Source organism: Hippichthys cyanospilos, chromosome 17 (genome assembly GCF_059441005.1).
Source record: "Hippichthys cyanospilos isolate Australia breed blue-spotted pipefish chromosome 17, RoL_Hcya_1.0, whole genome shotgun sequence".
Lineage (NCBI taxonomy): Eukaryota > Metazoa > Chordata > Actinopteri > Syngnathiformes > Syngnathidae > Hippichthys > Hippichthys cyanospilos.
This window is the reverse complement of record NC_142385.1, coordinates 15,708,122-15,724,465: the sequence shown is the minus strand read 5'-3', so window position 1 is coordinate 15,724,465 and position 16,344 is coordinate 15,708,122. Positions and strand designations below refer to the sequence as shown.

Here is a 16,344-nt window from a genome sequence, read left to right as displayed (position 1 = left end):
TAATATGCCACTGAAAGCCTCACACAGGAACTACTGCTTTTGAAACACTCACATACCACACAACACTTTCATCCACTACTGAAACAAACACTATTGAAATGCTCTCACACATACAACTGAAAATAAATTGTGTATCGACTTTAATTTTCACATGCATTTCGGATTACGGTAAACGTGTGCAACAGTCACACACTACTAAAACTCTTAAATAAAGAATCCCACTTGTGAAATGCTCTCATTTATTACTGAAAACTGGCATTACCATGTATACCACTGAGCCACTTTTGCACGTTGCGTAAACATGCACTACTAAAACCCTTGCATATATTACTGTAGGTCTCACATGCACTTTAGAAACACATGATACTAAAACAAGTTTACAGAAATTTCTGAAGAACAGATGAGAAGATCTCACACGCAAATTTGATTTTTTTTTCGTACGCTATACTGAACCATTTTCACACACATTATGTAAGCACACACGACGGAAACACTCGATTATATTACTGTTGAAGACGTACACTAGAAGCACTCACGTGCACTGCTGAAATGATGTAACAAAAATGAAACACTGTTGCATACACTGCAGAAATACATGCAAAACTGCTACAATATTCATTCATACACACTAGTGAAACATTCCAATGATTCCATCTAGATGTGCTTGTTATTTCATGAACACAAACTGAATGTTTACATTATCGTGAAAGTGCCATCGGCTTAATAATGCCTTTTTTTTTTTTTTTTTTTACCCCTTCTCCGCGCTCGGCTTGTTGTGATGTTGTGGAGAATCGATGGAGTGGGGGGGTGGGGGTGGGGGGGGGGGGTGACAGTGGGGGAAGGGAGTCGCCGCCACTACCGCCGCCAAGACAGCTGCACTTCACTGGCTGCTTATTTAAGCAAAGAAGGCCGCACGTGCAATTTTCATTGGCTTCACATATACGTACGTCATGTGCTTGGTAGTGCCCATCATAAGCTGGCATATTGGCGTAGGGAATCGTTTGTATGCGTTGCGCTCTGCGCTCCGTCAGCTGATTTATTAGGAAGAGTGTGCCCGCCGCCGTGTGCCATTTCCACCCCGCATCTATCAAGGCGCTTCGAAGAAGACCAAAACAAACAAAATGGAGCTAACTGACAGCAATGGACAGAATTAAAAAAAAAAATAAATAAAATATATATATATATATATATATATATATATATATATATATATATATATATATATTTTTTTTCATTCATTCATTAAATCAGATTATCATGAATGAATTGATTTTCAATTTGATCAATTATTTCACGATTTTACAATTAGTCCACTGTTGTATGGAGTATCGAAAAGCGGCAAAATGAAATAAATGTACCATTACATAATTAAATAAAACTGCCATTAATTATTGAGATGTTTAATTAAACTCACGTTTGATGATTATTTCATTAAATATGGAATAAAAATGTCAATGTTTCTTTAAATGTGTCAATGAAATGAATGTTTCATTCGTTAAATGTTCATTCAAAATAAAATCAAAATGACTTCGCTGCGGCACAGAAAACAGTAAAAGCAAGTAACAAATCATGTTAATATTCGGATGTTTTTAAACATGTTTCAAATCGATTCTGAAAGCGGTTTTGTCGATAAAATGGAAACGTGACCTAGGAGCCGATCCGCAACAAACGTCTGGTAAAGACGTAAATAAATGCATTGAAATAAATCATTTTCAAAATGCAATTAGAATGACTTGGCAGTAAATGAACATTTATTCATCTTGAAGTGCGTGCATGCGTGCGTGCGTGCGTGTTTTATTAAGAGCACGCCGCTGGACGCTTTTCAAATCGCCGTCAACTTGCATTATTGTTATTGCTGGCACTTACTGCGAGAAGAAAAGGGGCGGGGGGAGGGGGGGGATTTTTTTATGCCTTTTTTTCATCATCTGGCCTTGTCAAGTTGACCCCATCAATTTTTAGGCAATATTTTTTGGGGGAATAAATAAAAAGAAATGACATGGTTGGGTTTTGCCCTATTTGTTCTTGACTGTTATTTTGTGGACGGCGTTTAGTTGCTACGTGTGGTTTTAGCGCCCCCCCCTCCCGGGGGGGGGTGACGGACTGTCTGGAGGTCCGACCGGAGATGGACTCAGCGTGCGAAGGCCGCGCCGTCATGACGACATGGTGACCTTGATCCCACACGTCGTCAACTCGCAGATGTGCAATCATTTCACACGTCCACTCGCGTCCAAAGACGTATTTTTATGGTTTTACAACTTGGTTCTCCTACCTTTTTGTTCTATTGACACCTTATAAATAGATTAAAATACTACTGGTAAAAGTCAAAGACAAGTCCCATGGAAAATTTTCCATTTTTTAAAACGACCCCATATTTTTGTGAATCTGGCATCCGATTGGTCCAAATTTTCAATCCGCATTTCCCCACCTTGAGCTGCTAATACGTTTCGCTAGCTTCTTTGCTGTTGACAACCTTTTTATAGGTAAAATAAATGAATAAATAAAATGTTGAACCCCAGCCCCATAGAAAATTTTCCATTTGAAAAAATGACCCCGTGTTTGTGCGCAACTGAAATCTGATTGGGCCAAATTTTCAATACTCATTATCACCACCTTGAGGTACAAAGACATTCTGCTATACTGTATATTCTGCGTATATACATTTTAAAAAAAAGTCAGCGGAGTCCCATGAGAAATTTTCAATTTTCTAAAATGACCCCAGATTTGTGTGGAACCGGCATCTGATTGGTCCAAAATTTTCATGCTCTCTATCACCCCCTTGTGGTAGAAAACAAATGTGCCAGTGTGACTTTGATTGAGGTGTTAATGCAGCATAGTAGCTGAGATTTGAAAGTGGAGTTTTAGCAGCAGAATGTTAGAATATGTCAAGTATGTTATCCAGTCAACATGAAGAGATTGTACAAAGCGCACTCGGCTTTAACTGCAACCTTTTTTTTTTTTTTTTTTAAATCCTCCGACCGAGACGTTTGCTTTTCCACTCGGCTCTCCGGCACCTCGGTGACGAACGTTACGAGGGGCCCGACGTTATTTATTTATTTTTAGATTTTTTTTTTCGTATTCACAAATTCCTGAATAACAGATCGTCCACTGTTATGTTCCGCGACGACGAACACTTTTTATATTTCTGGTGCGGCCTTAAAATAGCGCGACGGGTGACTCCTTCCACTGAGCTTTTGGGGGGGACCCCCCCCACCCCCGGTCAGGATGGAAACAGTGCTCTCATTGTACAGCCTTGGAACATGACCTTCATTTGTACAGTCACGCTGGTCAAACCGGTATGCTAACAGCGCGCATGACTTTGCACAACTTAGCTTTGCAATGCATTGGCTAGCATAGCATAGCTCAGCCAGCGGAACATTTGTTAATACAGCATAGCATCATTAAAGCATTCCCTAGTATGGCCTAGTATCACAAGTGCTTTGCACCTCAAAGGGGTGACAGTAAGTTTGGAAAATCTGGACCAATCAGAGGCCACGGTTATTGCAATGCAAGGTTAAAAATTCAATTAATAATTATTCTTAATAATAATTTGTATATTTTTATATTCGTATATGTATTATTGTTATTATTATATGTTGATATAAAATATGTATGTATAAATATATATATATTATATTTATATTTTATATGTATAGATTGTTTTATATATTAACATAAGCATATCTTAAATAATAATACACAAAAATATAATAGTATATTAAAATATATAGTATTTGAATATACATAAAATTAAATATAAAGTATACATATATTTTTTAGATTTAAACATTTTATATACATGACTATGTATATATTTAAATGTAGAATATATATATATATATATATATATATATATATATATATATATATATATATATATAATAGAATAATATATAAAATATATTCTAACCCCTAACTCTAAATATATTTGTATATATATAAAATCTACATTCATTTTTATTTATATGTATATACATATATTTTTTTTAAATTTATTATATATATGTATGTATATATATATATATATATATATATATATATATATATATATATATATATATATATGTGTATTACAATATATATTATACAATATATAATATACAGTATTAATTTCATATCTATATAATGTATATAAAGATTTATAAATAAAGCCGTTACATATATGAATTATTATTATTGATTTAAAAATGTACATTTTCTTAGGCAATTTGGCTTGGCATATCTTGCACCGATGTTGATGTGCCTTTTTCAGGAATGTTTTTCTTCCTTTTTATGATTGCATTTGTTAAATCTATATTGGGGAGAAAAATGTGGGCATATCATCCTCATATGGGTTTTTACAAGCATATTTTCTTTTCCGTAGCCTCAAAAAAGGGAAAGAAGCAAGTTGCAATTTTGGAAGCAGACATTCCTGGGCGAAAAAAAAACAAAAAAAAAAGAAAACCCCTCCAACCTCTTTTGAGATGATTGTTTTTTTGTGCCTCGCAGCAAAGACGGCAGCATTATGAGCTCTATGCCGCCTAGGGGAAAAAAAATCAAAAAGACGGCCACCGCCTCTTCCACAAAACAAAATTGACTTTTTTTTTTTTTCCTTTCAAAGCAAACAAGTCTCCTTGAAACAAACAACAAAACGCTCGCCTCATCTTACTGAGCTATTTTTTATTTTCACTATTAAACTTTAATCACAATCATTGCATTTTTGCGGTTTGTGCTATGAAGCGTCGCAGCTTCGATTCCGATCTCATCTGGTTAAGCGTGACAGTTGCGTCATTCAATCACCGGCAAATGTTACCAAAAATGGAACGTGGGAAAAAAAAAGGGTTGAAAAGACCCAGGGGATGATCCGCAATTAGCAATGCATCCTCATGAATATTAATGAGCTGTGAGTTGTCTTTATCAGCGGGGTGCAGATGACTACCTTAAAGGCACACGCGCGCATTTTTTCCGGCCGCAATACGTGAATCGTCGTGCTTCCCTGGTGGAGGTAACCTTCATGATGTTTAAACGGACGCGTTCTGTCATTTGGCTGCTCAATTCATGTTAGACTCTTTATGGTTCTTCTCGTTCTTCTGCTTCTTCTGCTTTTTCTTATTGTTCTTCTGCTTCTTTTGCTTTTTCTTCGTGTTCTTCTGCTTCTTCTTAATGTTCTTCTGCTTCTTCTTAATGTTCTTCTGCTTCTAAATCTGCTTTTACTGCTGCTTCTTCCTCTTCCGCTACTGCCGCTGTTGGTCTTCTGCTTCTTCTGCTTCATCCTCTTCCACTTTTGCTGCGTCCTGCTACGGCTGGTCCTGATTCTTCTGCTTCTACGTCTACTTCTTTGCTTTTACTGTTTCTTCTGCCTCTTCTGCTTCTGATGTTGTTGGTCTTCTGCTTCTGCTGCTTCCGCTGCTCTGGCTTTTCCTGTTCTTATGCTTGTTTTTCTGTTTCTTTTAGTTTTACTGCTGCTGCTTCTTGTGTTTCTTCTCTGCTTCTTCATCTTCTTCTGCTTTTAGTGCCGCATTTCCTGCTGTGGCTGTTTCTTCTGTTTCCGCGTGCTCTGCTTCTTCTGCATCTTTTGCTTTTACTACCGCTGCTTCTTCTGCTGCTTTGCATCTTCTTCATCATATCTCCTTGTTCTGCTTCTTCTACTTTTACTGCTTCTTCTTTTGCCGCTGCTACTTCTTCTTCCTTCAGCTCCTCACATCTTTCCACACGTCCTTCCTTTCAGCCTTCCGTCCTCCTTTCCTTGCCTCACTCCATTTCCTGCTTTCCTTCTGTCCTTCCTCCTCTTTCCTTCCTTGCAACCTTCCTTTTTTCTTGCTTCAATCCATCCTTGTTCCTATACATTCTCACATCCTTTCTTCCTTCCTTACCTTCATTCCTCCTTTATCTTCCTTCTGATTTCCTCACGTCCTTCCTCACTCTCTTTCCTAACATTCTAACGTTCCTCCTTCCACTCGTCCTCCTCCATAAAGGCTGCTTCCTTTGAAGCGTCCTCCATACCTTGCTCTCTTCATTGCTCCCCGCGCGCTAATTGAAAAAGCGTCGCGCCACTTTTGGGCCGGCCCGCATCCGCTTCGGGATCTCGGCCCATTTTTCGCGTGGCCTTTTCCCTCGGCGTCTTCCTGCCAGAAAGTTTCTCTCCCCAAAAGTTTGGAGATCTTTCAAACCAACTGCCAGACGGCCATGTTGGCTTTGGGCAACAACTTATGCCTTCTCCATTAGCACATGTGCTGTTGCCTTTTGAAAAATATCTCGGCGTGTCTTCCCTCCTAATTCCCCCCCCCCCCACACACACACACACACACACACACAAAAATGATTTTTAAAATGAGCCTTTTTTTCTTTTGTCCCCTGCAAAGACGGCGACAAAACGCTCCGCTCGAGGCGAGTAAAACGATGAGAACAGAGCGGACTTTCATTAAAAGGCCACTATTGAAGCTATAAATCTGCACTTATGAAAACGCGGCTACCGAATGCGGGATCGCTGGAGACGTTTCCGCCGGAGGATTATAATTATTATTAAAACAAGACAGCTTTAAAAACATTTCTTTTTGTGTGGCCCTCAGCACTTTGTGAGGAGAAAGAAGCGTTGCGCAACGTTTCAAGTGAATTGCGCCAGCCTAAATCAAGCGCTTCAGAAATAATTAGCAGTTGTTAGCAAAGCAAACAAAAGAAGCGTCCGCTTTCATATTTCATGATTTCATGGAGATTAGTGGGTTTCTGCGCTCAATCCCGTTTGTTTACAAGCAGGGTTACGAAAAAGTCCTTTGTGTATTTTCGTCAGAAAGAAATTCTTATATTCCCAAGGTTTTCATATTTTCATTTCAGTCGGTGTCGCATAATAAGATTGATTTATTTTTTTAATTTGATGACTGATGATAGATGATGACGGAACATATTGACATCGGTATGTTCACTTTTACATAAAATTAATATCAACTTAGTATGTGCCCGTGTACTTCCAAATGACATCATTGATTATTATTGATCATGACTGAGTTGAAAAGATATTTTTTTCAGATTAGCATATACTATCAAAAAAAATCTACAACTGAGGACGGGCGTGTACCAGTATCGTAACGATACCCGCCTCAATTTAGGATATTGTCAATCTCGAGTGTTGTAGAAGCTTTCGATACCAGCCGCCGATACCTTAAGTGAAATCTCTCGTGGCGTGAGTCTTCTTGGCCACTAGTTGGCGCTATTGTTGCAGTGTGGCAAAGAAAGTCATATTTTTTGTCTCTGTGTTAAATGAAAATCAAAATCTCAAAACGGTATCGGTTACAATGAGCACAATATTAGCGCCAGTATCACTCTGAAGTGAAATGATTATTATGAATATTTTTGCTCAAATGTGATGTTAAAACTGACAAAAAAAGAGGTCAGTATTTGAACGTCGGTGTGCGGATGGGGGGGGCATACTAATGGCGAGCCGGGTCCGGCTGCTCGCCACGCTCGGACGAGCGCGCGCCATTGTGAAACACGGCACGGCGAGGCCGTCCTGCGGGCTGCCTTCCTCCCGCCCGCCGCTTATTACTCAAGCGGGCGGAGGCGTCGCTGAACTCGCCGTGCAGCTCGAGCGCGTCCATGAATACAGATGCCACTTGCTTAGTAGTACCAGTAATCGCTTGCGGTGATGGAGGGGGGGGGAGAAAAAAAAATGAGACTGGAAGTCATGAGGAGGCTAATAGAGGTGATGCTGCCACACTCACATCAGAAGAGGGTGAAAACCACAAAAGAAGAAGTGCTCAAGATAATATTGGGAAGATACTGAGGTTACGTTGGGCCTAACATTATTTGGAAACCCTACTCGATATCCATAATCCTAATTTGAAACCCTAAACCTTGTTTGGAACTTTCAAATCCTTCATGGAAAGCCTCATTTCAAAGTATAATCAAGGGGTGTCAAACATAAGGGCCGCTGGCTGGTTCCGGCCTACAATATGACTTTAATCCGGCCCGTGAGAGGATTTTGTGTAGTATAAAATTCACCCTTTTTTTAATCAATATATGAAAAACTAGATTTTTTTTCCAATTAATAGTAATGTTCATGTTTTATGATTAATATTGATGTGCTTGTACTATTTTGGACAGTATTAAAAAAAAAACACATTTAAAGTGTTCTTTTAAAGTTATATAAATACAGATACATTATATAAATAAATACTATATATCATATAAAATCTCTCTCTCTCTCTCTCTCTCTCTCTCTCTCTCTCTATATATATATATATATATATATATATATATATATATATATATATATACTGTATATATATATATGTATATATACTGTATATATATATGTATATATATAATAGTTTGCATGTTCTCCCCTAGCCTGCACGGGTTCTCTCCAGGCACTGCGGGTTCCTCCCACATTCCAAAATCATGCACGACAGGTGTATTGGATATGCTAAATTGTCCTTAGGGGTGATTGGGTGCAGGAATGGTCTCCGTGTGCCCTGCGATTGGAGTCCAGGGTGTCCGAAGCCAGCTGATATCGTCAGCAGCAAGCCATAAGTTCAAGTGTATCGTCGGCCTGATTAATGATGCTTTTTGAAAAAGTCCTTGGTACTAAAAGCAGTGGTCAAAGCGCGCTAATGGAAAAGATGCGAGGGAAAATGTCGAGAGGGGACGCGGCCTTTTAACGGGCGCGCTGGGCCTCATCCATACACTTGCCCGTTGGGAAAAATGCTCCATAGGCAATTCTATTTAAAGAGCGCCTGTCATTTATCAGGACCACGACGTGTCATAAACTTCATGCGCGGCAAGATTTAGCAGGACGACGGGGAGGAGAGAAATGTATTACTGGTAATTCCCAAGGTGGCATTTCCAGGACGCTAATATCATCCCACATCTTTAAATGCTTTTATGAATTCAATTTTAGGGAATGGCATTTGGACATTTTGTCCGGATGTGGAATTTATTGGTAAGAAACGATGGGAGCAAAGGATCTCATCCGGGGTGAGCTTCTTCAACTTATACGGGAAGAAGTTATGGGAGTAAACATAACAAAAATAATAATCATTAAAAAAAAATATGAAACAAAAGTAGGATGTCATTATTACAAATAATACCGTAATGTTATGAAGAAAGTCATTGTTAATTAAAAATAGTCAACTTACACAATTGTTTCTTTAAAAAAAAATAGTATTGCAGTATTTTATATATTTCATTTTATATGTATATATGTATAACATATATTATATGTTATCATAGCAGTGTTTGTCGCCACCTGGTGGCACATTGGTGCTAATGACACAATTTCAAGTACGATGGGAGCTTGATTTACACAAAAGTAGTCCTTTGCCGCAAACAATTGCGAATTTCTGCTCTTTGCTCGTTGTCAGTATATTACGTGCAAGTTGCGCAGTTTCAATTTTCAGCTCCCCTCAGATTGTTTTCTGGGAGAAGAAGCCTGTCGGAGCGCGGCTCGTCAACATCGGGCCAGCCGTCGGCGCCGTTTGTGTCACCTGGCCCGTAAAAGCTCGGTCAGGGCCGCTGCCAAGATGGAATTCCGCTCATATTTCACAAGCAAACTCGGAGGCCTCGCCGGGCCGCTTGCCATGCCCCATAATGAGCTGTCCTCCGCCGTCTCGTTGGAGACACTGACCGCTTTTGTCCTCGTTAAGACAACTGCCCGTACTCTTGAAATAATAGCTAGTAGTTAATTGGGGTGTTAAATATCACCTTTTTTAGACATACCAGTAGGAATTTTTACTTTGGTACTTACCGATACTACTAGTACTTCTAATTTAGGATGTTTGATGCCACTCTTTTTCAGACTGATAGCAGTGCGAATATTCACTTGCTTCTGATTAAGATACGTTTTTAGACAGATTCCAGTATGAGGATTCCCTTACACGTTACACTAGTACTTATTATTGAGGAATTCTGCTACCACTGCCTTGAAATAAGTTTGGTTGAAAACAAAAAAAACAACCTCATTTGATAACATACCAAGAGCTGCAACAAGAATAATTATGAAATAGATACATAAAAAAATGATTTCTCAGTATGAATGTCATGAGAATGTCATGAATGTTCTGAAAACTGTTGTTACAGGGAAAAAGAAAAAAATGCTTATTTTTTTTCTTGCAACAAGACCAGATTTTCTAAGAATTGTTTTATTCAGTCATAAAAATAAGATTATATGACCATACTTTTGCACCCACAGTTGTAACGTATTAAATGCAGCTTCCCATGTTGCTATATTTGCTGCTATTCCACCACCTAGTGGCAGTCCTGGTCATTGCACGATTGTCAAAAGTCCTATTGTAGTTCTTGTTCCAGAGAACGTAAATAATTCAGATCACACCATGAATGACTGCAATAATTTATTGGAGGAAGTTCACATTTTCTTTAATGTTACAAAAGACTGGTCTTTGAAAGAAATGATGCTGGAAATGACCTCAAAAAAAAAAGTAACGTTATCCGTTGCTCCTTCCAACCTTTTTTATGCACTTCTTTTGCACTTTTTTGTGACATAACGATATTTTTCACTTTTTTAATCATTCATTGCAACAGCAGTTTCAAGACATCACTAGGTGAAGCTAGCATTGTGCAAAAAACATTCCTGTTCCCTCTCTCAGCCGTTTTCAAAGGCTTAGTACGATGTAGTAACGATGACTTTAAAAAGTTCACATTTTGTCAATATATTGTGATGGCTACATCATTTCTAATGTATGAGTAACACTTTAAAAATGATGTAGTCGCCAGAATGGTATTTATTCAGCAAATGTATTTATTTGCAACTGTATTGTTTACATATTTATTCTTCTAGATACCAATAAAACACCAGCAGGTGTCAGTATATGAACATTTATATCTTGAATTGAGCTCGATTTAGACAAAAGTAGCGCTTCGACGCCACCTGAGGACATCTTTAGGCAGTTCAGTAAGAGCATTTGAAGTTCCTAGCAGATTTGAACTGTCTCACGTAACTAAAAAATAAATTGTAATCAGACGTGGTAACAGCACACGTGAGCGCGCTTTGGCGTGTAACAATTTTCAAAGACAATCGGTTCTAAAGTGATATTTCAAGTCAAGCGTGATCAATCAGAAAAATGCCCGCCTTTAAAATTCCAAATTGAAAGAAGCCGGCGTTGCGAAAGGCGTACTTGGTTAGAGCGCGGCGACCGTCCCGTGGATGATGTGAATGCACTCGCTGAGCTGGGGTTCGCTGATGGTGAGGGGCGGGGCCAGGCGGATGATGTCGCCGTGGGTGGGCTTGGCCAGCAGGCCGTTGTCGCGGAGGCGCAGGCACAGCTTCCACGCGTCGTACTCTGAGGGGGGCGGGCCGACACGCGAGCGGGTCAGCGTTGCTGGGGAGGAGACGGGAAAAAGGGGGCGGGGCTACCTTTGGTCTCTTTGATGACCATGGCGTTGAGCAGGCCTTTGCCCCGCACGCCGGTCACCACGTCGGACGGCAGCTTCCGCAGCTCCGAGCGCAGGAGCTGGCCCATCCGTTCGGCGTTCTCCGCCAGCTTCTCCTCCTCTATCACCTACGAAAAAACACGGGTTGCGCCAGAACATTCACAATTTGCAGACAATTGGAACTACTATTAAACTCTATGTGCAGTTTAAATTGTCCATCGGCATTCTTGAATCAACAGCAAGAGTTTTAAATGATTGATGGCGGTCTCCAGTGAAGCTCTGACCTGAAGGGCGGCGATGGCCACCCGACAGGCGACGGGGTTCCCTCCGTACGTGGACCCGTGCTCCCCGGGCTTGATGGTCAGCATGACCTCGTCGTCGCAGAGCACGGCGGACACCTGCCGCGCACGCCGCATAATCAATGACCCGATATATTTTCAAAATGAAAATAAAATCGCTTACAGGGTAAACTCCTCCCGAAAGCGCTTTGCCCAGGATAACGATATCTGGGCGAGCTCGCTCGTGATCGACTGCCAGACGTCGCCCTGTCCGTGCCAAACCTGTCTGCACCTCGTCTGCGATCCACAGCACCTACAACACATTTTTACACACCTAAATACGTGTGTGTGTGTGTGTGTACAGTACATACACACTATCGGCGGCTTAAACGGTAGAGAGTCAAGGGGCGTCCTCACATTGTGGCGCGTGCACAGCTCCCTAATTTTGGTCAGGTAGCCGTCATCGGGGACCACCACGCCGGCCTCGCCCTGGATGGGCTCCACCATGAAGGCGGCCACGTGCGGGTCCTGCAGGGCTTTCTGCAACATACGTGTCGCGAAAAACACAAGTGGTTTCACATCGTCGCGCGGAAAGGCAACCGCTGTGGGAAAGGGGGCGGGGCAAACCTCAAGGGCGGGAATGTCGTTGAACGGGACCAGCTCGAATCCGGGCATGAAGGGGCCAAAGCCTTCGTAGCAGCTGGGGTCAACGGAGCTGGAGACGGCCGCCAGGGTGCGGCCCCAGAAGTTCCCCTCTGGTGCATAAGGAGAATTTTCCCATCTGCTGTCGAGTCACTCGGCATGATATACGGCTAGCCGCCGGCTCGGAACGCTTTAAACGGCCTGCTTTGGTCATTAAAAAGTCAACCTTTCATTAACTGCCGATACTTTTCATTTTTTGGGAGGGGGTGTCTGAACAGGGCACGATATGATTGGCTGCTTGCAGAGTTGAGTCAAGCAGCGACAAAGTTAATTAGATGCCACGCCCCCTCCCCGAGCCGGACTGACTTTATTCTCAAAATTCCCAGTAGTTCGCGTTTTTACCATTTTTGTACATAAAGGGGAAGTAGGTTCCAAAAAAAAAAGTATATACGTATGGATAGGGCCGATGACAATGAACAAATGGCTGTGGGTTGAAAGTAAAAATATATTCATGTTTGACGATGTTATGACCCTTTCAAAGTCAGCCCTAATTGGGCGATAATAAGGCACGGTTAGGGCTCATTCGGTGAAGAGTCACTCACCAGCAAAAACAATCTTGGCTTTGTTCTGGGGGACGCCCTTGACGTTGTAGGCCCACTTGCGAGCCAGCTTGCAGGCCGTCTCGCCGCCTTCCACGCCTTGGAGAAGACTGGCGTCAACATCTCTCGGACGGCACGGGACATTGGCATTTTTTTTTCTTCTCCTTACCGGTGTTCATGGGTAAGACCTTGTCGTAGCCAAAGAGGCCGGTGATGTACTCCTCGTAGGCGCCCAGCACGTCGTTGTAGAAAGCTCGGGAGGTCAGCGCGAGCTTGGAGGCTTGGGCGGTGAGGGCGCCGATGATCTTGGGGTGGCAGTGGCCCTGATTGACCGCGCTGTAGGCGCTCAGGAAGTCAAAGTATCGATTGCCTTCAACGTCCCACACGTGGATTCCTGTCCGATCAGATATATTTTGGCAAGAGAAGGAATAAGGCCATGACTGCCGTCCGCTTTTTGTGAACACCGCATTTGAGAACCACGGCGTTAGCTCACCCTCGCCCCTTTGCAGCGCCACGGGCAGGGGGTGGTAGTTGTGCGCGCCGTACTTCTCCTCGCGAGCGTAGATCTCCTCAGGGGTCAGCGGCTGTTCCGACTTTCGCTCGGCGGCGGGTTGCGCCGCAGAGTGGACGGCGCGGAGGCCGCCGAGCGGCGCCGGGATCCTCAGGCTGCGGCTGAGCTGGACAAACAGTGACTTCATCCTTGTTGCGCTTGCGGCTAAGGTGGACACACAAAGTGAGTCAAGTCACGAGTATTAGTTCGACTCCAAGTAGCTAATCCCGTTCTCCGTCTTTTCCTGCCAACGGGTCAGAATGTAAGCCACTGTGTCAACTCTATTTAGCATGCGGGCTGCATGGAGGAAAATCTATTTCCAAGTGGGCCGGACTAATAAAATCATGGTATGTATTTATATACTTTTAAAACAATAACCTCAGATTCATTCATCTTTTTTTTAAAAAATACTGTAGAAAATATCTTTTTGTTCATTTAGTGAAAAAATTCACCTCATGGTTATACTTTCCATTACGAAATCACCTCGCGGGCCGGACTAAACCCGTTCGCGGGCCAGAACCGGCACACGGGCCGTATATTTGACACCCACCCATGTAAGCAGATAGAGCTGAAACGCTGCATTGAGGGCCAATAAGCTCATGCCTGGCTTTGTGAAACACCGCGGCCATCTGCTGAACAATGATTCTCTTTCACTGACTTCAAAATATAGCACAAGTGGCAAAACCGCAGGGGGTACCTGACTCTGGTCCTTTGTTTGATTCGGATCGCTTGATTATCATTTGCCAGTTATACTTGATGGGGTTTGGCAATTTAATGAATGCTGGCACGGCCCCTTTTTTATGAGAACATTAATGACAAAACTAAATAAACTGTCATCATGCACTTTCTCCTGTACTAGATGTTGCTCTTGACTTAAAAATAAATGCTAATGTATAGATTTCCACTGCCTCTTTGAACAAAGAGGTCCATCTAGAGGAGTCACAAACACAATTGCTTCATGAAGCTTTATTTGGCTATCAATACTAAACAGCTGACCGCCTTTCAAGCAAAGTAAACAAAGTTGAGATTCACCTATGGAATCCATGATTAGCATTTGCCTTTAAACGTGCTAATTTGCACAGCTGCCCTTCTCGCTCCCCTCTTTACACGCCCCTGACTAGAAATCACTTGTGCGCCCAAATGACTAAATCCGCCCTTGACAATCACGTTGTTAAAATGTAAACACTACAGTAGATAAGTGTCCGAACATTTTGGAGAGGCCAGTACATTTTAACCTGCCCCTGAAAGATGATAGGCTGCAAGGGATCAGCCTCCAAACACACACACCCACTTTTTGCCTACGTCAAAGCATGCGCTATGTGGACCTTAAAAAAAAAAAAGACCTGTTACCAATCGGCAATATTGTTGAATGAAAAGCCAATTGCGATCGAAAAAAAAATCACATCTACGTAGGATACACACATTAGGCTAATATATTAGCAAGGTAGCTAAGCTAGCTGTCAAGTGTAACAGATGGAAATTAAGGCGGAGGTAAAGAATAAAGGATTACCAGAATGAGGGGAAATGTAGTTCAGAAGCGTCTCTGGAGATGTGGCGTGTCCGATTGTCTGCGGGGTTTGGCTTTATGTTCGACGGTAGAAGGCAGGTCGGATTTCTGCTCGTGAGAGCCGGTCAAGTACGGAGATATACAAAGCGTGACGTCACAGGAAACGCCCCCATGGTGTAACATTCGCCTTGATTGCGAGAGAGCGAGGCTCGTATCGTCTTTGTATTTATTATTATTATTATTATTTTAGTTAAATTAAATTGAACCACAACCGTCCAGAAACGAAAAAACGTTTTAAAAAAAAATCGTTATTTGTCTTCCAAGCGTTGATTGACAGTGTTTCCTGCTGCTGTTGCGCATGCGCGTAATGAGAGAGGTGTCATGGCGGATATTGGCTGGCCAAACTGCGCCTCAAGTTTAAAAGGCGTCATACTGGACATGTGCGGAGTTTTGTATGACAGCGGGGAGGGCGATGGGGTTGCCATTCCTGGTTCCGTCGAAGCTGTAAGGAAGTGAGTGTTTAACGGCACTAGAAAAAGCACACATTTGATTTAAATCCACCTTCGTGTTTATCTCATGTCCACCACTGGCTTCTTCCTTTCTTTCATTTTACGTGTTTGCAAAGACTGAAAGCTTCCGACTTGAAACTGAGATTCTGTACCAATGAGACGCAAGCATCAAGAGAGAAGTTTGTGGCCAAACTCCAAAGATTGGGTTTTGAGGTTGACGTCAGTGAAGTCTTCTCTCCTGCACCTGCAGCCGTTGCTGTACTGAGGGAAAGAAAGCTGCGGCCCCACCTGCTGGTGTATGATGGTACTGCAAGCCCATGTAAACTAGAGCACAAGCTACGAATGTTAAGTTTACATTAAACTGATTTAAAATCCGTATACATTATCGTTGCCTAAATATATTTTCACATGATTCATTTTTTAGTAAATCAAACCCTTAAATATTTGATGGTTTTCTTACTTCAATTAATATCTATTAAAATCCTAAACATCTAATAGAGATTATTTATTTATTCTACACAAGTTAGTTTTACTAAAATGGTGTGAAAACGTTTTCATGCAACGGTTGATATGGGAAATACAAAGGCCAAACCTTGTGGACGTCGTGTAATGCGTGAGTGAATTAATGATCGTTTTGTGGATTGCGTCTTCCAACAGCGCTCCTGCCGGAGTTTGACGGTGTTGACACAAGCAATCCCAATTGCGTGGTGATTGGCGATGCTGCTGAAAAGTTCTCCTACGCCAACTTGAATGCGGCGTTCCGGGTACTCATCGGCCTGGAAAAGCCAGTACTTTTTTCACTTGGAAAAGGGTGAGCGTGATTTTATTTCTCATGTACATTGACTGGGAATAATAGTACTGCACATTTTCAACTTGTGGAAATGAAATCACAGCTTTTTTT

At 41.8% G+C, this 16,344-nt stretch overlaps 2 protein-coding genes across 4 annotated transcripts in view; one reads left to right on the top strand and one right to left on the bottom strand.

The window, feature by feature from the left end:
- Positions 1-10,306: 10,306 nt before the first annotated feature.
- oat (ornithine aminotransferase) lies at positions 10,307-15,087 on the bottom strand. Its single transcript, XM_088439712.1, has 10 exons — positions 14,938-15,087; positions 13,371-13,592; positions 13,047-13,271; positions 12,881-12,976; positions 12,264-12,391; positions 12,054-12,176; positions 11,821-11,949; positions 11,643-11,756; positions 11,342-11,486; positions 10,307-11,267 (listed from the first exon to the last, which is right to left on the bottom strand). Exons 2-10 carry the CDS (start codon positions 13,573-13,575, stop codon positions 11,107-11,109), a joined length of 1,326 nt encoding a protein of 441 aa, XP_088295838.1. The 5' UTR covers positions 13,576-13,592; positions 14,938-15,087; the 3' UTR covers positions 10,307-11,106.
- A 195-nt stretch (positions 15,088-15,282) lies between these two features.
- Positions 15,283-16,344, top strand: part of lhpp (phospholysine phosphohistidine inorganic pyrophosphate phosphatase) — a 28,902-nt gene continuing 27,840 nt past the window's right edge. For all 3 annotated transcript variants that reach the window (XM_088439225.1, XM_088439223.1, XM_088439224.1), the window contains exons 1-3: positions 15,283-15,446; positions 15,560-15,747; positions 16,101-16,254. In XM_088439225.1, coding sequence (XP_088295351.1) covers positions 15,316-15,446; positions 15,560-15,747; positions 16,101-16,254 — 473 coding nt within the window. In that variant the 5' untranslated portion in view covers positions 15,283-15,315. The remainder of the gene's footprint in view (positions 15,447-15,559; positions 15,748-16,100; positions 16,255-16,344) is intronic.

Excerpts from the sequence above, each read along its gene's own strand:
- oat (XM_088439712.1), bottom strand. The coding sequence starts at position 13,575 with ATGAAGTCACTGTTTGTCCAGCTCAGCCGCAGCCTGAGGATCCCGGCG. Across the intron at positions 11,950-12,053 it reads AGCTGTGCACGCGCCACAAT|GTGCTGTGGATCGCAGACGA; the intron begins GTGAGGACGCCC and ends AATGTGTTGTAG. Across the intron at positions 11,487-11,642 it reads TGGCCATCGCCGCCCTTCAG|GTGATAGAGGAGGAGAAGCT; the intron begins GTCAGAGCTTCA and ends GTTTTTTCGTAG.